This window comes from Oncorhynchus mykiss, chromosome 12 (assembly GCF_057628025.1).
Source record: "Oncorhynchus mykiss isolate SJ-2025 chromosome 12, ASM5762802v1, whole genome shotgun sequence".
Classification (NCBI taxonomy): domain Eukaryota; kingdom Metazoa; phylum Chordata; class Actinopteri; order Salmoniformes; family Salmonidae; genus Oncorhynchus; species Oncorhynchus mykiss.
Window position 1 is genome coordinate 86,278,778 of NC_143033.1, and position 19,837 is coordinate 86,298,614.

The 19,837-nt window shown below is 42.4% G+C and overlaps 3 protein-coding genes across 26 annotated transcripts in view; 2 read left to right on the forward strand and 1 right to left on the reverse strand.

Annotated features, from left to right (window-relative positions):
- The window catches only part of LOC110538654 (nucleolar transcription factor 1), a 20,806-nt gene extending 15,789 nt beyond the window's left edge, over positions 1-5,017 (forward strand). For 6 of the 11 annotated variants that reach the window (XM_090193855.1, XM_036938798.2, XM_036938799.2 and 3 more), the window contains 10 exons: positions 323-421; positions 730-885; positions 1,109-1,255; positions 1,361-1,471; positions 1,559-1,647; positions 1,727-1,916; positions 2,019-2,066; positions 2,194-2,262; positions 2,372-2,491; positions 2,605-5,017. In XM_090193855.1, coding sequence (XP_090049981.1) covers positions 323-421; positions 730-885; positions 1,109-1,255; positions 1,361-1,471; positions 1,559-1,647; positions 1,727-1,916; positions 2,019-2,066; positions 2,194-2,262; positions 2,372-2,491; positions 2,605-2,724 — 1,149 coding nt within the window. In that variant the 3' untranslated portion in view covers positions 2,725-5,017. The remainder of the gene's footprint in view (positions 1-322; positions 422-729; positions 886-1,108; positions 1,256-1,360; positions 1,472-1,558; positions 1,648-1,726; positions 1,917-2,018; positions 2,067-2,193; positions 2,263-2,371; positions 2,492-2,604) is intronic. The other 5 variants (XM_090193860.1, XM_090193858.1, XM_021625612.3 and 2 more) reach the window with 1 other exon arrangement.
- A 269-nt stretch (positions 5,018-5,286) lies between these two features.
- LOC110538655 (ataxin-7-like protein 3) lies at positions 5,287-15,078 on the forward strand. Of its 13 annotated transcripts, none has more exons than XM_090193867.1 (15): positions 5,287-5,338; positions 5,458-5,501; positions 6,090-6,169; positions 6,314-6,426; positions 6,526-6,658; positions 6,762-6,933; positions 7,056-7,156; positions 7,262-7,284; positions 7,870-7,915; positions 10,522-10,559; positions 10,648-10,716; positions 10,853-10,896; positions 12,561-12,632; positions 12,964-13,100; positions 13,191-15,078. In XM_090193867.1, the coding sequence occupies exons 4-15, from the start codon at positions 6,376-6,378 to the stop codon at positions 13,388-13,390; spliced, it is 1,086 nt and encodes a 361-aa protein (XP_090049993.1). In that variant the 5' UTR covers positions 5,287-5,338; positions 5,458-5,501; positions 6,090-6,169; positions 6,314-6,375; the 3' UTR covers positions 13,391-15,078. The 13 variants fall into 13 exon arrangements, with proteins under 13 accessions (XP_090049993.1, XP_090049995.1, XP_036794702.1 ...); XM_036938807.2 differs by having other exon boundaries at positions 5,289-5,338; positions 7,262-7,320; XM_090193864.1 differs by lacking the exon at positions 5,287-5,338 and having other exon boundaries at positions 5,363-5,698; positions 7,262-7,320; positions 13,191-13,391; positions 13,755-15,078.
- Positions 14,770-19,547, reverse strand: LOC110538656 (transmembrane and ubiquitin-like domain-containing protein 1). 2 transcript variants are annotated; one of them, XM_021625617.3, is made up of 3 exons: positions 19,443-19,547; positions 17,971-18,545; positions 14,770-17,301 (listed from the first exon to the last, which is right to left on the reverse strand). In XM_021625617.3, exons 2-3 carry the CDS (start codon positions 18,528-18,530, stop codon positions 16,932-16,934), a joined length of 930 nt encoding a protein of 309 aa, XP_021481292.2. In that variant the 5' UTR covers positions 18,531-18,545; positions 19,443-19,547; the 3' UTR covers positions 14,770-16,931. The 2 variants fall into 2 exon arrangements, 1 of the variants encoding a protein (XP_021481292.2); XR_016485374.1 differs by having other exon boundaries at positions 15,255-17,301; positions 17,419-18,545.
- Between the last annotated feature and the right edge of the window lie 290 nt (positions 19,548-19,837).

Consider the following 19,837-nt stretch of genomic DNA (forward strand, 5'->3'; position numbering starts at 1 on the left):
GACCCAAGTTAAATAATTTAAAGGCAATGCTACCAAATATGAATTGAGTGTATGTAAACTTCTGACCCACTGGGAATGTGATGAAAGAAATTAAAGCTGAAATAAATCATTATCTCTACTATTATTCTGACATTTAAAAATGAAGTGTTGATCCTAACTGACCTAAAACAGGGAATTTTTACTGGGATTAAATGTCAGGAATTGTGAAAAACTGAGTTTAAATGTATTTGGCTAAGGTGTATGTAAACATCCGACTTCAACAGTATCTAGTGAATGAGAGCAGAGGCAGTATGTATGTTATTTACTCAGTGTCTGTCTGCAGAGTATATCAGAGGAGGAGCAGCAGCGTGTGCTGGGGGAGCAGAAGATGATTGGCTTTAAGAAGGGTAGCGGGGGCAGCAAAAAGAAGAGCAGAGCAAAGGTAAGTCCCACAATGCGTCAGTATCACTCACCTCATCAGCTCCACATATTTCACAATAACAATCATAAGGAAGTATGAAATGGAGATGACTGTAATTTTATCCATCTCAGACAAAATAGATATTGACTGTAGTATGCATTATTTCACTGGTATTGTCACAGCCCTACTTTCTGCTTACAAGCATGGCAAGGATGAACATTTTAGATTTTTTTTACAAATTCAATTGGATCAAGGGGTGTGTGCTTCACTTTTCCTGTTGCAATAAAGTTGTATTGAATTGAAAAAAGCTCCCATCGCTTAAATTGCAGCCTAGCCCAGAGAAGCCCAAAAGGCCCATCTCGGCCATGTTCATCTTCTCTGAAGAGAAACGTCCCAAGCTGCAGCAAGAGCGACCAGACCTGTCTGACAGTGAGCTCACCAGGCTGCTGGCACGCATGTGGAACGAGCTCTCAGATAAGAAGAAGGTACACACCCCAGTTTAATACACACTACCATAGTGCAGCTGAGGGAGGGTTCTGAGCAGTAAGATGCAGTATATAAATATCTATGGTATAGAATAAAATGCAGTACGATGCATGACCGCATCAATTATATGGCATCGGCTTGTGTCGATTTAAAGGGGATTTCTGGTTTCAGCCTCTACCTGTGATTGTTAGCTAAATAACTGACGTTGTCTTCCCCCTGTAGGAGAAGTACAAGCGCCTTGAGACGGTCCTGAAGGCAGAGTCTGTGAAGAAGGGACAAGAGGAGCGCAGCCGGCTGCCAGACACCCCCAAGACTGCACAGGACATCTGGCAGCAGAGCGTCATAGGAGACTACCTGGCCAGGTTCAAGGTGGGTGACACAACTATGACCTTGGATCAGGACTGCCTTTTAAAGCATGTCAACTGCTTCTCCCCTTGTCCTGACTATCTACCTCATTCCTCCTGTGCTTTACAGAACGACCGGCCAAAAGCCCAGAAAGCCATGGAAGCCACTTGGAACACCATGGAGAAGAAGGAGAAGATCATGTGGATTAAGAAGGCAGCTGAGGACCAGAAACGATACGAGGTAAGTGGAATCCAATGTGTCTGAAAGGCAGAGGCCCCAGACATTTAAGTGTCCATTGAGACTTACTGGCACTCTTTTTGCTGACAGAGGGAGCTGAGTGAGATGCGCTCTCCTGCAACCATCATTGCCTCAGGGAAGAAGATGAAATTTGACGGTGAACCCAAGAAACCCCCTTCGTGAGTGTATTTCTGATGGAGTGCTTCTGTCTGTTTTTGATAACTATATTGATCTAGGATTTGTAAACGTACCTTTCAGGAATGGCTACCAGAAGTTCTCTCAGGAGATGCTGTCCAACGGAGAGCTGAACCACCTCCCTATGAAGGAACGCATGGGGGAGATCGGGGGCCGCTGGCAGAGGCAGCCCCAGAAGGAGAAGGACCGCTACAAAAAGATCGCTGAGGAGAAACAGAAGCTGTACAAAGTAGAGCTGGAGCGGTGGCTGGCGGTACGCCATCTTTGATTTGTTGCAGACACTAAGTGCATTGAACATCCTAGAAATTGTGTGCCTGTAATGACCTGACGAATTAAAATGTCCCTGCTTTCACAGAGCTTGTCCTCACAAGAAAGAAATGTGTACAAGGAGTACAACTCACAAGTAAGTCGTCCGTGCTATTCTATTATGCCTTAGAGTGAGTGTTACCACAAACTCTCCCTGTAGTTGCTGGCAAATTAACATGTAAACAAACTGAGTGTTAATCTTAATCTTCTATTGTCTTCCTCAGAAAAGAAAAACCCCAGTGAAACCAGGAGGCACTGCAGCCAAAGTTAAGGCCAAGGTAATCAAGAAGTCGGTAAGTCCCAGCTCTGTTCAGTTTATCATTACCACTCACTCTACTTTTACTTTTACTACTCTGCTCTAAGTCAAACATCATTCATCTCTGACAATCAATCTTCCCCCAGGACACAGAGGATGATGATGATGATGATGAGGAGGAGGAAGAGAAGGAGGCTGCCTCATCAGATAATGATTCTTCCAGTGCAGAGGACAGTGAGGAGGAAGATGATGATGATGACGATGATGTTAGTTTTCAGACTTGGGTGAAATTCATCATTGCTGTTGGAAATTATAATGGTGCCCTTGACTGACATGACTTGAGGCTAATGTTCTTGTTGTGCGACACCTACTCTTGCAGAATGAAGAAGACGACGATGATGACGATGATGATGAGGCGGAGGATAAAGAGAACAAGTCGGAGGGGAGTAGCAGCAGTGACTCGAGCTCAGTGGAGACATCGGACTCTGATTCAGACTGAAACTGGTCCATGGTGACCCAAGAGAGACTGAGCAGCGCTGAGCCAAGAGTTCGGGGACCGCTGCCACTGTGCCGGCCCTGCTCTCCTCACAACCCACCACCAGAGGGAGCCCCTGCCCCACCATGTCCATTTCTCACTCGTTTTCTCTCTTCTGTGTTTCTTCATTGGTGTTCTGTACAAGGAGGGTGAAGACCCTAACACCACCACATCATGCCCTTCATCTGTTATTCCTCCAACCCTGCCTTGACCTGCTCCCCTGCCCAGCCCACACAACGCTGGGTTCAGGTGGGGACATTTGGCTTCCTTTCTATATTCTGTGGCTAATAGGTTTCTATTAGCTTTTTTGGGGGTGACTGTTGATTTTGGCCCCATCCTGTTTTGTCAGTGTCTGTCATATGCTAGAGGCCACGGTTGTGAATGGGGGAGCGGGGAGTTGTGAACAGGCCTCCGAGAGCCAAAGAACCTATTTGACTGTGGGGTTATTTTGGGGTGGGGGGTGCAGGGGACCAAATAATTGCACTCTTGAGAATGTTTCCTTTAGTCTTTTGTTCTTCAGCGCCTCTCAACTTTCGTCCTGCTCTCAATGTGTATGTTTTAATTATTAGGTTCTTAACGAGGTGGTATCTTCAGGAAAAATTAAGCCATTATGAATGTCTCTTGTTGTTGCTGGAAATTTAGAGGAGATGTATTCATCCACAGTTTTAGTTAGATTTGGATGCATTTAGAAAAATGGCTTTTACCTGTCTTTGACAGGTGTTCAAGTTCAAAGGTGACTGACAGTCTATTTATTTATGCTACATAGAAATGCGTCCAAGCTTTTTTGGGGGACAATTTCAAGGGTCTTTGTGGAGCAAGTCCAAGACAATTCTGTTTGACTCATGTTGGTTCTCATGTTGATTTTTCAGTTTAGATTTGTTCATCCACTGGCCTGTTGAACAGAATAAATAATGAATGTTTCTTAGTGGTATCAAAGGAATATATCGTTTATCGATTAAGAGTTTTTGCTTGCCACTCTTACAGAGTAGTTATTTTTTTCCCGGACTGCAGATAACAAACAGACTATGTTGTACAATTTAATATTGGTTTTGATTTCTTCCTTGAACCACTGTTTTACACTTCTATTTGATCTAAAGCTGATTTAATGAATTTGTTTTAATAATGTCGAGGGCTGTGGTCAGTTCCATTTGAAATCAGGGATAGATTGAAATGGATCCATTTAGTTCTTTTAAATTAAATAAAATTGACCCCAACCCCGATATTCTTTTAGTCAAAGTATCCCAAAAAATCTTTGCACTTCATGTAAGCCTGTCCCATACTTCCTGTGGTAAACTGTTCAGCCCCTTCATGTGTTTGTATGAGAGCGACTGCATTGGTGTATGCTGTCTGCATCCTGTGTTTGACTGTGGCTTTGATTATCTACTCTTCTCCGTGTGTGTACTTCTCCACTGCCCAAGGATTAAAAAACATTTGCTTGGTGAGAGAATGGGCTAGACTGTGTTCCTAAAAATGTTTCTTACACCAGTTGCATGCTTTTAAATCCTTGAGGGGCAGTGAACGAGTTTGCACTTATGGGAGAAGGGTACAGAACCCGACTGCAATCTGTGAAGGATGTATGTGCCTGTGTGGTGTAGGAGGCACTTCTCATCCCATTACAACACAAACACCTTGATGAAGATTTGTGTTAATGCCCTTTTCTCAAAATTATTAAAGCTGAGTTATGTGTGGTCCTGTTGGTTACCAGCACAAGGACAGATGTGTTAAGACGACCCACTGGACAGGTTACGTCATAAGTTTAACTTGTTTCCAGGGCAGTACAATGGGTTAACACATAATTGTTGATTAACACCAGCATGGTGGGCTATATATGATTTGGTGAAGGGAATGTGGGAAATGTTATGGAGGGTGGGATACTGGATTCGGGAAAGGGATTTGGGGAAAGGTGTTGCCAATGGGGATACAACATACTGTTTGTATGGTATTTGTAAATATTGCTTTTTTTGTATTGTGTGGAATTACTTTGATTTGTAGTTTGATTTATTTGGCCAAGTCTTGTCAGTGGCTCCGTCGGAGGTGGGAGTCCATTGCTTGCAGGGGAAACGTTTTTGATTGTGTTTGTCCGTTTTAGTTATCTCTCCCCATGTTGGTTTCTTTGTATAAATGACTAAATGAGAACGGCTTTACAGATTTGTACTGCTGATCATTTGACACATTTTTGATGTTTTCTATAGCGGAGGGTGTTATGTCCCTGCTATTTAAGCATTTGGCAAATAAACTTGGTCTTTAATAAAGTATACATATTGCATTCATTCTTTTTTTACAAATGATTGTAGGTGTTATATGATGGATGTTGAAGACAATTGCCTACTGAAAATGGATAATGGACCAACTCAAATAATATGTTTGAAATGCCGACCAAACAATAGTGTCCTAAATAAATGGATCAATTAGAATTGTCAGATACTTACAACTAGATATATAAATATACCCTAATCTGTGATTTGGTTGTTTCATGAGAACTAATCGATAAACGATAACCGTGATTATTTCACTTCTTCCCTTTCCGTCAATAACATAAATGGCCACTCGCGAGAGGGGGCGGATCCAGAGAGCCGAGGTTTTTTCTATTTAATTATTGCATATCCAATTAAACATTAAATGTATGCACTAAAGTACAGTCACTTGATTTGATTAGAAGTTAATTTCCTTTCTCTGACATTTTTTCCCCGATTTTAGGCCAAGTAAAACTGCACGGAGAACCTCGGTGATCGTTTAGTGAGGTCTGTTAGGAAGGAAAATGGCAGCCTCTTTTTACATTTTCTTATTTCCCTTTGACTGCTCTGCTGGATCACATTTAAATGACTAGCTAATAGCTACAACAACATGTATCATCCTAGCTAGATACAATGTAGCAAAATAATATATTGTCAATGTCCAGCTAAACTGTAACGGCTCAATCATAGATTGGTCGTTGATGGTGAGTGCGAGCTGACCAGTATAATATTCTCTGTAAAGAAATCATTGAAATAATTGTACGTACAGGTATTAGTAAGATTATGTGCAATGAGCTGATTTGTTAGCGAGCTATGTTTTTGCTATCGGTAGCAGATATTAGGAAAATATTTGTTTTGCTAACTAGATAGCTAATTTGCTGTCTATCAGTTGTAACTGCGTTCTATCCTAGCAAATATCGAACGTTAGCGCAAGCTAACACGTAGTAGCCGTGTCTTAATGCTCACTCTAGTCTCTAGACAATACAACTGTTCTGGCTTTACTTAAGTTTTTGTTCTGGTTCTGTCTTGTATTGTGTAGCCGCAACACCAAATTTACTAATTCAGTGAAATGTATTTGTTTATTTGTTTCAACAGCTAACCAAAACAATATCAGGCAGTCACCTCTGCCAACTATTAGCGAAGAAGAGGTCTCAACTGAGTGTCGGTGCTCCTTTGTAAGTGTTGATTCAGTCTCAGTCTGGGACTTTTGTTGGGTTTTGTCCAACAAATGGATGATCTCTTGTCTCATCACTTATTTTTTATTGTTTGAATGACTGAGGTATTTTAAATCACTAAATGTGTGTATTTCCTGTTTTCAGCTCTGTTGTCCCCCATAGCTGTGCCATGTAGAAGGCAGTGATTCGCCCTTCAAATTTTGCAAATGAAAATGGAGGATATGTCTCTGTCGGGCCTGGACAACACCAAGCTAGAGGTGAGTAGTGGACTACACTTGCTTTAAAACAGGAAGTTGCTCATGTAGTTTCCTTTCCTTTGTGACCTTTGTGACTTTATTTTTTTCTGCCCTCCACAGGCCTTGGCTCAGGACATCTACTCGGACCTGGTGGAGGATGCCTGTTTGGGCCTGTGTTTCGAGGTGCATCGTGCTGTCAAACAGGGCTACTTCTTCCTGGATGACACGGATCAAGAAAGCATGAAGGACTTTGGTTAGGACCAGAGTGCTTTCTCATGGGTCTGGTTATCTGGTTCATCTCTCTGCCTTTAATTTGTTAGTTTATCTTTCATGTATGTTCTCGCCTTGCTCCGTAGAAATCGTTGACCAACCAGGAGTGGACATTTTCGGGCAAGTGTACAATCAGTGGAAAAACAAGGAGTGTGTGTGTCCCAACTGCAACCGGAGCATTGCTGCGTCCCGCTTTGCCCCTCATCTGGAGAAATGCTTGGGCATGGGGCGCAACAGCAGCCGCATCGCCAACCGCAGGTCAGCAAGGGGCACTGGACATGGACAGTGGACACTACACTACAATGTGACAAAGAAAACAAACCAATACATTCCTCAAGTGATTGTGCAATTCTGATAATTTTCTTGATATTGGTCTACAGAATAGCAAGCAGTAACAACATGAACAACAAATCAGAGAGTGATCAGGAAGACAATGATGATGTCAATGACAATGACTGGTCGTATGGCTCAGAAAAAAAAGGTGAGAATAAAACAAGTGTGAATCCCTGTCTGAATGTTTTTTTGTGACTTTAGCTGAACAAGCACATCTATGCTTGTCTTACACCCCTCTATTTTCCCTCTACAGCTAAGAAGAGAAAGTCAGATAAGGTATTTTTACATTCTTTGAAACAACATATACCTTTGGTAAGTTTCATTGCTGTGGAGATTCATGTTCTGTATGTTGTGTTTTTGTCCACATGTAATTGCAAGGGGGCCAATAGATACAAAATAACCTTAAGGATTTCTGGTATCCCTCTGTCCTTTCTGCTAGGGCCGGGATGATACCAGTATCGCATTACCCGTTAGTGTCGTGGCAAGGAAACTTCTTTAGGAAAACAGCTCTAATGTTGTAAACAAACATCATTAAGTTGTTATCCAGTCACATTTATTTATTTTATAAGCTATAGTGCACATTTTACAAAAATCAACTTTTTAAAGGACCAAAATAGTTTGCTCTGCTTTGTGTTTGAATTTTTCCCATGGATTTTTTTTTTGCCATACTGGTATTGTCACAGCCCTACTTTCTGCTTACAAGCATGACAAGGATGAACATTTTAGATTTTTTTTACAAATTCAATTGGATCAAGTGTGCTTCACTTTTCCTGTTGCATGCTTCACTAGTTGTTTGTGATATGTTCATCTAGATCAGTGTGAATCTAAATTGACAGTTCTTTTTGTGTATTATTTCCTTAGAATCCAAATTCACCCAGAAGATCAAAATCTGTAAAGCATAAAAATGGTGAGTATAACATTACCTCTTCGTACCCATGTAAGATGGAGGTTAAGTGACAAACTATAAGCTGTGTGTCGTTTACATTTCCCATCTGGAATGTAAATATTTTCCAATTGAAACACATGATTAGAATGGCATTTTTCTTTTTTTAGTCTTAGTGGCAATCAGCAGTTAAAACAATAACAAGGCATCGTCGCCACCCCTTATTCTTTAAAAAGCTGAGGGATTGTTCTAGAAATGTTTTACCACTCAAATTAATAGAAAGAGCTATGGATGCAAGGACTGACCATCGTGAAATCTAGTTTTGAGGCTGTATAGTGTTTTGTTAACAAACATTGGAGTACAACAACAAGTTCTGATTGGGTATAACAGTTTCAGTTATATTCTTCAAGAACCAATGGGTACATATCATTACTTTATAAATCCTAAAATGGATGTAGCAACTGCAGATTGCCCCTTTTTTTTTAAAATGTCATTTGTCAATATCATTTCTCAATCAGCATTTATTTTACTGAAATTCACACTGATATTCATACTTAATTGCATACATTATTGTTTATATAATGCATTCTGATATACAGAATATTATATGTGTGGTCTCATGGTATTTTGTCTGTCGGGAGTTGTAGGAATGTTCTAGAGTCCAGACTCTCTGTAGCCTTGAAATGGAAGTGTGTAGTCGAACGAAGAGCCCACTCCTGAATACACCCAATTTATGGCCCTACTTTGTGTGTGTTTGTGTGCGTGAAAGTTTTAGAGTAGTTGGTTGAATGGTTGGGGATGTTTTACACTCTGCTCGTTTCAGCATTGCTGGAGCCAAAGCTTTGTTGCAGATCAGGAAGCTCCATGCGTGCTGTTGAGAGATGATGCATTTCCTCGGTGATCAGAAGGGGCTGGTTACTGCCAGGCCAGCTCTATCATGCCCTCCCCCGCTTCAATGTAGGGTCAAAGGTCAACCCGAGAAGAATCTGGGAAAGACCCCTGCCGTTTTAGGGACAGTATATCAGGAAAAGAGTGCCTGGAGTTTGAACTTTCATTCCTAAGGAAATGAACCTTAGCAGAGACCCAGGGTGTCTCCAAAATCCTCTATTGAGAATGTTAATGTGGCCTTATGGATTCTTCACGATAGATGGCCATTGAAGGAGTCTGCTGCTTAAATCCAGGTCAAATGCACAATGTTGGCAGAATACAGACGTAGTGCAGTATGAAAAGGATCACAATGTTGGCAGAATACAGACGTAGTGCAGTATGAAAAGGATCACAATGTTGGCAGAATACAGACGTAGTGCAGTATGAAAAGGATCACAATGTTGGCAGAATACAGACGTAGTGCAGTATGAAAAGGATCACAATGTTGGCAGAATACAGACGTAGTGCAGTATGAAAAGGATCACAATGTTGGCAGAATACAGACGTAGTGCAGTATGAAAAGGATCACAATGTTGGCAGAATACAGACGTAGTGCAGTATGAAAAGGATCACAATGTTGGCAGAATACAGACGTAGTGCAGTATGAAAAGGATCACAATGTTGGCAGAATACAGACGTAGTGCAGTATGAAAAGGATCACAATGTTGGCAGAATACAGACGTAGTGCAGTATGAAAAGGATCACAATGTTGGCAGAATACAGACGTAGTACAGTATGAAAAGGATCAGAAGCAGCATTGAAGATGAGGATAAGCAATTAAGATATAAGGCAAAGGCCGACTTCGTGCTCCACAGTCTCCTGTTTGCTTGATGATTTTAATTTGACATGGATCACGGTGCAAAGTTAATGAGCTGAGAATGACTTACAGGAAGCTGACAATTGTGTGCAATAAATCACAGTTCAGCCTCCAGTTTTCAGTTCTTTGTATGTAATATATCAATTTATTTTCTGTATTGTGTTATATATTGTTTAACTCGTTCAACACTTGAGTGAAAAAATCATGTCAGATGATAGACTACAGTCATGTCTACAGTCATGTCTCTAAAGCAGACCAGCTGTTTATCTCTTAGTTTCTCAGGTGACTCAACAAGTCCTCTTGTGCATTATCCTATCCATTATCTACTTGACATATTCATGCTTTTGTTTGCATTTGTTTTTGTTGTTTTGTATCATGTCTTCATTGATTTCCTGATTGTCCCTGTTTCTTTAAATGGAGCTGAAATGAAACGGTGCTGCTATCTTCTATGGAGCGTCAAGGATGTTCCTATGTAATAAACGACCTGAACTCAATCCACACCAGTTTGATCGACCTGTCATTTGTGGTTTTGGCCCTTAAAGTGCTGCTCAATTTCAATCACAGATTGATTAAACCATTAAAATATATTTTGCCTTATGCTTATGCATAAACATGCTTGCTACTGCAGCACGTACATAATAATCAATTATGTTCTCTTACCTCACTGGTCAATAGCTAGCGAGACCTTTGCTTCATCCCATCATAAACTGTACATTTTACATATGTTTTCTCAGACATAGGAATCAATGTGACATGTAATATTGTGGATATTGCACTAAATGTAATCACTGCTTTATTTCATGGTTGGTGGTGGTTGTGTGCATTATCTGTGTCTTTGGGAGTCTGGCAAGTAGACTGATAGATCATATGCTGTTCTCTTTTTCAGGGGAGCTTAGTAATAGTGTCAATGCAGATCCATACAAGGTAACCAGAATCCATTTTTCTGATGGTTCACACCTACATATCTATTAGTGTGTTGATGTCTGTTATCGTTCTCTCTCCCTCACTGCAGTACAACTATAACACTGGCATCAATTACGAAACTTTAGGCCCTGACGAACTGAGGTCTCTGTTGACAACAGTGAGTCATTTTAATTGATCCATTCTTCCATCCATCCACAAGTCTAACTGTATTGGATCATATCTAAAATCTCAAGACATTTATCAGCAGTGTGTATGACTGGCTTGTCTCTAACTACACTGCCCCCTGTCTGCAGCAATGTGGAGTGATCTCAGAGCACACCAAGAAGATGTGCACCAGGTAGGGATTACTCTGCACGCAAACACTTACACATGCACCTCTAATAGTTTTGTCATTTCCACCTAATGTCCTATCAGCTACACGGAGTGCACACACACACCTTTATCACACAAACTCATTAATACTTTTTGTTTCTCAAGCGCTGGCACTAGAGTCTTAGCTTGAGTCAAAGTTGCTGATTATGATCATGATGAGCCATTCAGGGTTGCACTGGTTCAGACAGACATCTTCCTGGAAGTTTGATGTCAATGTCAGTACATCCTGTGTCCATCCCTCAGCCTGCCCCTTAGTATGGACCTTACCAGGTTTTCAGAGGTGTTTGTTAAACTAGCTAGTCAAGAAGGTCTTCCGTGACTTGAATGACGTGTGTTCCGGACAAGTGGTAAACCTGTGGCCCAACTCCATTATGGAGGCTGCCAACAGACACTTATGGTTACTGTTCTGCATGTTGTTTCTGTGAGACCTTTAACATGATCAGTTTCATTGGTGTGTTGTGATCATGTGTAGTTGGGACTGATTTTTGGGGTACACAAGTGGCAACTCTATATGATTCTCAATTATCTTCCATTTCCTTTATAACATACAGTAGTTATTAGATGATCGGGGTCAGTTATTGACTAATTTCCTTCTTTAAAAAAAAAAATGTATACTGAACAAAAATATAAACTAAACATCTAAAGTGTTGGCCCCATTTTTCATGAGCTGAAATAAAAGATCCTAGAAATGTTCCATATGCACAAAAAGCTTGTGTGTATTAATGTGTTTACATCCCTGTTAGTGGGCATTTCTCCTTTGCCAAGATAATCCATCCACCTGACAGGTGTGGCATATCAAGAAGCTGATTAAACATAATGATCATTACACAGGTGCACCTTGTGCTGGGGACGATAAAAGATTAGTCACACAACACAATTCCACAGATGTCTCTAGTTTTGAGGGAGCGTGCAATTGCCAGAGAATTTAATGTTTATTTCTCTACAATAAGCTTCCTCCCAACGTAATTTTAGAGAATTTGGCAGTACATCCAATCGGCTTCACAACCGCAGACCACGTGTAACCACGTCAGCCCAGGACCTCCACATCCTGCTTCTTCACTTGCGGGGTAATTTGAAGAGTGGGAGGGGGGGTAGTGAAACTATTTCTGTATGTAATAAAGCCCTTTTGTGGGGATAAAACTCATTCTAGCTCCCCAGTGGGTGGACCTACAGTAATGCCACCCATGGCTGTGCCCCTGCCCAGTCATGTGAAATCCATAGATTAGGGCCTGATTTCCTTCTATGAACTGTAACTTGGTAAAACCGTTGAAGTTGTCGCATGTTGCGTCTATATTTTTGTTCAGTATAATACCAAATCGTGTAAAATTAGTGAAACAATTAATATTTGATTGGACGGATATTTTCCAATTGGACTATGTAAGACCCTGATTGGACACTGCCTGCCATACGTGGTGAGAGACGAACTGGACACTGTCAGTGAGCAAACGTTAATCTCTAACCTCCAAACTCTCATGACACCTGACCCATCATCTGATTGGTCACTGGCAGTGTCTGTTTCTGTCTCTCTCCCACTCTTGTCTCTGCCGTGGCCCTGGGTAGGCGGGGCCACTGTGCATTGTGGGCAGGTGTTTCTCAGGTGTTTGTAATGCCACGTTGTGTCCCTGCCAGGTCCCAGCGGTGCCCCCAGCACACGGACGAACAGAGGAGGGCCGTCAGGGTGTTCCTCCTGGGGCCGTCCGCGTGAGTGTGCCCCTCCCCTGCCCCTCCTAGAACTGATATATTCAATCTTGACTGGTGCCTGTGGTGTCCCTAAATGTACAGGTGTTTGTTTGAGGAGTTGTATTGAATGACTATGTATTTATTGTGGATGTTTTGTGCCAGTTAGATGGACAGGCCTTATCATTGAGGGTGGACTATGTTAGTTACCTACTGTATGAGCACTCATGGGGCCAACTGTATGGCCTGGATGTGTACTACAGTAGGTGTGCTGTATGGCAGATTGAATGGCTCCACCATGTCTCCTGTTGCTGTCTGTGGCTGGTCTGATCTGAGCGGCTGTTGTCTCTGTCAGGTCGTCTCTGCCCGATGCAGACACGATGGTGGAGAGTGACTGCTATGACGCCTCAGACGGACAGGTTCTCATGAGTCGCTTACAGTGGGATGGATCCTCAGACATCTCCCCCTCCGATTCAGCCTCCTCCAAAGCCAGTAAGAGAACCGAATTCAGGTCCACATTCTGTACGTTCATACAGTGGAAGTCGGTCTCATCTCATCCCCTGCTCTCGATCTCTCTACCAGGCACCAACAACTCAGATTCTAAGAAGCCCAAGAAGAAGAAGAAGACGTCTCTTGGCCTAAACAGCACAGGAGGAGGGGGCGGCAGTGGGAGTGGAGGGGGCAGTAGCTCCCAGAGTAGTCTAGTAGGCCAATCCAACAGAAAGAAGAAGCCCAAGCTTCCTGTTCCCCCTGCCCCCAGTATCTATGACAACCTAAACTAGGGTAGTCCCAGTCTGCCCCCCCCCCCTCCCCCTCCCTCCCTCTCAGAGGCAAAGATGATAACCCATTAACTCACATCCACTCACTCACACATTAATATCAGCTCTGATTAGCCCAGGGGTTGTAACTTCTCTTTTTTCATAACTGGACACAGCACCCCTTCATTTGAACGCCATTCTTATTTGTTTGTTGTTGAAGACAATATTTTGCAATTCCAGGTATAAAGAAACATGGATTGTTCACTTTATGTTTTTGTTAATCAGTGATTTAGGCTTCAGACATGGACCAATCACACTCCGCTTTTTTGCACTCTGATCTGTTTTCTCCTGAAAACAAAACATTGCTTTCTTTTTTGTCTCTGTTTAGGAGGGGACTTGTGGACGAATTGCATCACCTTACGACTACAGCGTTGTTATTGTGGTGGAGGATGTCAGTGCCATCTTGTTGTTTCACCAGTATTGGGGTACTTGATGGTGGCTTTATCCGTACTAGCATTGTATTGCACAGTGGTGTATGTGTGTATGAATGTTTGTTGTGTAAAGTTGACTGTTTTCCATGTTGTGGGTGTGTGTGCGTGATTTAATTTGTTTTCAGATTACTATGCATCTCTGAATGTGCCATTGTGGTTGAGTCAGTATATGTGTTATTTTGTAGATTTAACTTTTTTGGTTTACATTGACTGTGTCAAGTGAGAATGTGTATTTAATGTCTGCACTCAGTAAATTGTAAATGCAGATGTTGACGTGTTTTTATATACCGATACATGTGGTATGATGACCTATGTAAAAGAATCATGATTTAATTGGATACTGTTTACATACACGGTAACCTCTCTACCATACACAGCTTCATGCTTAACAGTGCTTCTTCCCTGTCTATCTTTACTGTTTCATACTCAGTCTGAAGTTGCTCTAATCTGCTTCAGTTGCAAATCACAATATCACTCTATACAAGTTGTAGATCTCGCATTGCTTTCTGTTGAATAATGCTAAAGTATAGTGGAGTCAACCTGCTTTTTTTCCTCAATAATACTCTAGGTCAATCTGCATCACTTGACTTGCTTTAAAAGTCTGTCTCTGCTTATGTGCAGTGTCTATGCGCGTGTAGGAATTCAAATCCGCCGCCTGCAACAGAAGTGCCATGGCTGTTGCATGGGATATTTCAGACTGTTATTCTTGCCATTTTCAGTTTTACTCTAGCTAACGAGTTAAGTTTGATATATGTTGTTATTCATTCCTGTTTGAGGGGCCCACCAGACTATACTTGCTAGGGAGAATCTTATATACCCTGAGCTTTCATTTAGAACAATCAGCCAGTGATTAAGTATGACATCACTTTAATGTGCACTAAAAGAATCAACCTTCACGTGAAAAAACACCTATTTTGGGTATGGATCATTTAATTTGTTCCTCTTTGCTGACAGGGTAAAGAATGTCCTGTATTACTAATGCTGCGTAACTGTTTATTTGTGTGTATCGGTGTGTCTGAACAATATGAGTGTGGACAAATGACGCAATAGAAAGTGTCTTCACAACACAAAAACTACTTTTTTCATGCACGTGTGTGTGTGTGCATGTGCAAATATGTCAATTGTATATTAATGTGACGCACAGCTAGGTTTTCTTTTATATCTCAGTTTCCCAAGTGTACAGAGGTTTCTTTGTCTGAGTAAAATAAAGTGTCATTCAGATTTCTTGCATTCTGTCATTTTGTCCAATATCAGACATACTCCCTCTTTACACAGGGACTGATTGGTTTGAATGTCTTTAAATCTGAAGCCAGAGGAAAACAATCAAACTTAAGGGATAAAGAGATTCCCTCTCATCTGTGTTAAATTCCCCAACAGAAATCCTGATGTGTCCGATGTGGTTTCATCCCATTCATTCTATGTACAGTAAATACATATTTACAGTATTTTCTAAACCAAACATGTTGCTTATTTTCATGCATTAACTTATATGGTTTAAAATAACTAAAGATATTAGCGAAGAGAAATTCAAGCAACAAAAATCCTTACAAATGGTTTCGCCTTGCAATAAGGCAGTCGTTACAGTCCACAATAACTACGGTGAAAGCTCATTTCCAAAGAACTGGAAAGAAAGTAGAAATATAACCACCACTCCATACATAGCGAGTGGTTTCGAAGTTGCTCTAGAGTCAAGTCTTTAGTTGTATAATCTTCATTTTGTTTCCGTTGCAAATGAGGAAATGAATTGCTCGTTCAAACACGTACTACAAAAATAAAACATTTCTGGAACGTTAACGTGTATATAATGAAAAGAGTATGTGGCCATGATGTGAAGAGATGCATTATCCTAGGTCTAGATTCAATCAGATCAAGTGTTAACCGGCGATAGCCGACACGCGCATAGCTGATTTCTGGCGGTGCACCTGCGTTGGAGCTGTCAAATCTGTGAGTGGCTGCTCTTTATCATTATCACGAAGCCACACCTGTCCTACTTGCATTAGAAGTTCAGAACGAGAACGTGTAGGCTAGATAGAAATTACGCTCAAATTGAAAATAATTCAAATACAGATTTCTAATCAGCCTCATCGAGGTGTAGATTACATCTCACATTCCATTGTTCGAACTTGTAAACAAGGCTCCGTGGTATTGACTTAAAGCAAAGCACGGTTTCGACTGCTACAGTTTTGCAGTTTAACTGACTGCCAGCCCAGAAGGACAATTTCCATACACGGCCACATAGATAAGTCAGATTTCAAAATTCATAATAAGACACTTAGGTCATCACCTTTGTGCACAAATCATCCATTGAATTATTCAAATATTTGTAGCTGATGCCAACATTTTATATTCATCTGTCTGCCATGTTTTTGGATGATGTCTGCGCTGCTCCCTGTGCACACTGAGTGCTAGTGTGCATGTGATGTTGATCTGTATAAACTGGATTCAACCCGGATATAGACAGACATGAATTGGCGTATGTGAACGTGAGTAGATAACCTTGAAAACATAAGGCGGACATCTTGGGCGCAGTCTCCAGTTCTTATACTTCAGTGGATTTGACAGCACTAACACAGTTCCACCTCCCACACAATTTCTATACTGATGTGGGCTTAAGCGGATCTGATTGAATAGAGACCCTAATTTCTGAGAGCAACCTAACACAGAACAGGCTATGTGAAGCCAAACTGGCCAGAAGATGTTGCTGACACAGTGGTCCAAGCAGCCTGTGGTCCTGGGTGTGATGCTGATGGTTCTGCCCTATAAAGGACCAACAGGAGCTGGACACACTCAATGTTTTTCTGAGAAACAAAATTACCACTCAGTATTATCTCTGCTTCATACTAACAAACACACATTCCAGATAACTTAAATCTCTGCACATACAATCAATCTCATATTATGCTATTTGCTGGTGCATGCACAAACACAGGCACACCCACTCTTAGGATTCCAGTTGAGCTCTATGGTGTCTGAGGCAGAGGCCCCCTGACTCCATTCATCCTCCTGACACAGTTGTTTTTCCCTCTCATTCCCCTGCCCAGATGAGGGCCCTTCCATTCTGCCTCCTCTCCTGCTCACCGGCTGTGCATTCCAAAGATGAGGAAGCTGAAGAACACAGTGACTCCCACCAGGGAGATGGTAGCAGGGGCGGTGAAGAACTGACGGTAGTTGATGCGGAAGTACCAGACCACGGCTAGCATCACCACAAACACAGGCACCACCAGGCTGCTGGTGCTCAGAGCCAGGCCTGCAGCCCTGATTCCCCCACTAGCCCCAGAGCGAGCTGCCTCCTCTGGGCTGGCCTCCCGCAGCACCTGGGACACGTGGCAGTGGATCACACTGTTGTGAGAGATGTTGAGGGAGAGCAGAGTCCGTTTGGGATCCTGAAGCAGCTGGCCCTGGTAGATCAACTTGATCTGACGCTCCCGCCCTGAGAAGTGCTTACTAGAGGGGAGAAAGAAATGTCTCTGTAAGACCGTATGGGGAGATATGCATGTTCAATAAATCAAAAAATGGTTAAACACAGAAAATACATAATGAGAGCTGCCATATCATAATAACCTCTTCAGTAGACCCACTGTATCCTGGGCACCAACAACTCAGATTCTAAGAAGCCCAAGAAGAAGAAGAAGACGTCTCTTGGCCTAAACAGCACAGGAGGAGGAGTGGCAGGGGCGGCAGTGGGAGTGGAGGGGGCAGTAGCTCCCAGAGTAGTCTAGTAGGCCAATCCAACAGAAAGAAGAAGCCCAAGTTTCCTGTTCCCCCTGCCCCCAGTATCTATGACAACCTAAACTAGGATAGTCCCAGTCTGCCGCCCCCCTCTCAGAGGCAAAGATGATAATCCATTAACTCACAGCCACTCACTCACACATTAATATCAGCTCTGATTAGCCCAAGGATTGTAACTTCTCTTTTTTCATAACTGGACACAGCACCCCTTCATTTGAACGCCATTCTTATTTGTTTGTTGTTGAAGACAATATTTTGCAATTCCAGTTATGAAGAAACATGGAAGCAGCTGTAAGACTGTATGGGAGAGATATGCATGTTCAATAAATCAAAAAAAGGTTAAACACAGAAAATACATAATGAGAGCTGCCATATCATAATAACCTCTTCAGTAGACCCACTGTATCCTGGGGACTCAGGACTGCCACCTCTTCTGTGTCATTCAGGAACTTCAAACGAACCGTGATGCTGGTGCAGGAGACCACTGGGCTCAGCTTCTGAACCTTGTCTTCTTCCTCATAGTCCTCCTCTTCCTCATCATCTTCATCATCATCATCAGGCTGGTATGTCTGAGGTTTCTTCCCCTGGATATTCAACAGCAGGTCAACTCCAGCCCCTGCAGTCCCCTCTCCTGTTATCTCACCATCTTCCCTCTCAGACCCAGGCTCCCCCTCCTCTGGCTTGTTCTCCTGGGAGGGTGGAGGTGTTTGCTGCTCTGGTGTGTCTGCACTGGGTGGCCCTCCACTGTAACTGTCATGGCCCCCCAGCCCAATTAGAGAGGCGTGGGCCCCGACTGTAAGGATGGTGCTCAGGATGTGGTCTCCCCGATCTGCCACTTGCGTGGAGAGCCAAGCCAGGACCAGGGCCAAGACCAGGAGTAACACACCGCTTACTGCAGCCACCTCGTCTCCCATCCCGTCCATTGTCAGTGCACACACCGCCATCTCTGTCCTTAGTGTCTGTTGAAAAGTAAAAGAGAAGTGAAAGAAGTGCATAGATACATATGAGTAGAAAGCCTATGAGCAGAGACCTGTATTACAACTGTCAGGGACAGAGACCTGTATTACAACTGTCAGGGACAGAGACCTGTATTACAACTGTCAGAGACAGAGACCTGTATTACAACTGTCAGGGACAGAGACCTGTATTACAACTGTCAGGGACAAAGACCTGTATTACAACTGTCAGGGACAGAGACCTGTATTACAACTGTCAGGGACAGAGACCTGTATTACAACTGTCAGGGACAGAGCCCTGTATTACAACTGTCAGGGACAGAGACCTGTATTACAACTGTCAGAGACAGAGACCTGTATTACAACTGTCAGGGACAGAGACCTGTATTACAACTGTCAGGGACAGAGACCTGTATTACAACTGTAAGGGACAGAGACCTGTATTACAACTCTCAGGGACAGAGACCTGTATTACAACTGTCAGGGACAGAGACCTGTATTACAACTGTCAGGGACAGAGATTAAGTGCTACTTCAAAGCAACCGTCTATAGTTTCTTAAGTGATGGCCTGGCAATATTGTCACAAAAGTTAGCTAACAAACCATCTAACTAATGTCAACCCAGTTAAAACGTCACTAATGTGTTTACTACTACATCGTGCATCCGTTGGAGAACTGGCTAGATACAGAGTAATTCTTTTTTTCAATGTTTATGCTAACGTTAGAAGACATATTGGTAGGTTACTAGCTAGCTATTAGGTAAGCTAGCTAGCTAGTAATAGCAACAAGGACAACCTTCGTTTGCTAACTTTCACTACATTGTCAAAATGCTTTCTATAGATGTTCTTATTAAATGCACACACCAGTTATATGCGCATTTGAATATAAGAGGTGCGCTTACCTGCTATGTAGTCAAATCATGTTTGACGAAATGCTACCATGCTAATTTAGCCACAGCCCCGATAATAAAACTGGAGTAGAGGGCCACATAAACACAGATGACGTTACGCCACCAGCACGTAGGTCGGTTAGTGCTTTCTGGGATCCTTGGGACGTCCAACTCTTGTGTAGCTGGCACGCAAACGGGCACAAGCAAGGAAACAAATAACGGTATAAATCTAAAATATTAAAAAGTGACTTCCTCTCCTCGCATTCTCTCTCCTTTATGTGCTGAAAATAGAGTACAGATGAAAGCAATAGTGTACCTGTAGTGGGTGGTTGCTTTCACCGGTGCAGCAGGGTAGCCTAGTGGTTAGAGCGGAGCAAGTTCAAACCCCGGAGCTGACAAGGTACAAA

What these genes read in the sequence shown, in the direction of transcription:
- LOC110538656 (XM_021625617.3), bottom strand. Translation starts at nt 18,530, where the DNA reads ATGGCGGTGTGTGCACTGACAATGGACGGGATGGGAGACGAGGTGGCT. An exon ending in ACAGTGGGTCTACTGAAGAG is followed by an intron (nt 17,302 to 17,970) that starts GTTATTATGATA and finishes TCTCCCCTCTAG; the next exon opens with TAAGCACTTCTCAGGGCGGG.
- LOC110538655 (XM_036938807.2), top strand. Translation starts at nt 6,376, where the DNA reads ATGAAAATGGAGGATATGTCTCTGTCGGGCCTGGACAACACCAAGCTA. An exon ending in TGGACAACACCAAGCTAGAG is followed by an intron (nt 6,427 to 6,525) that starts GTGAGTAGTGGA and finishes TGCCCTCCACAG; the next exon opens with GCCTTGGCTCAGGACATCTA. An exon ending in ACCAAGAAGATGTGCACCAG is followed by an intron (nt 10,897 to 12,560) that starts GTAGGGATTACT and finishes TGTCCCTGCCAG; the next exon opens with GTCCCAGCGGTGCCCCCAGC.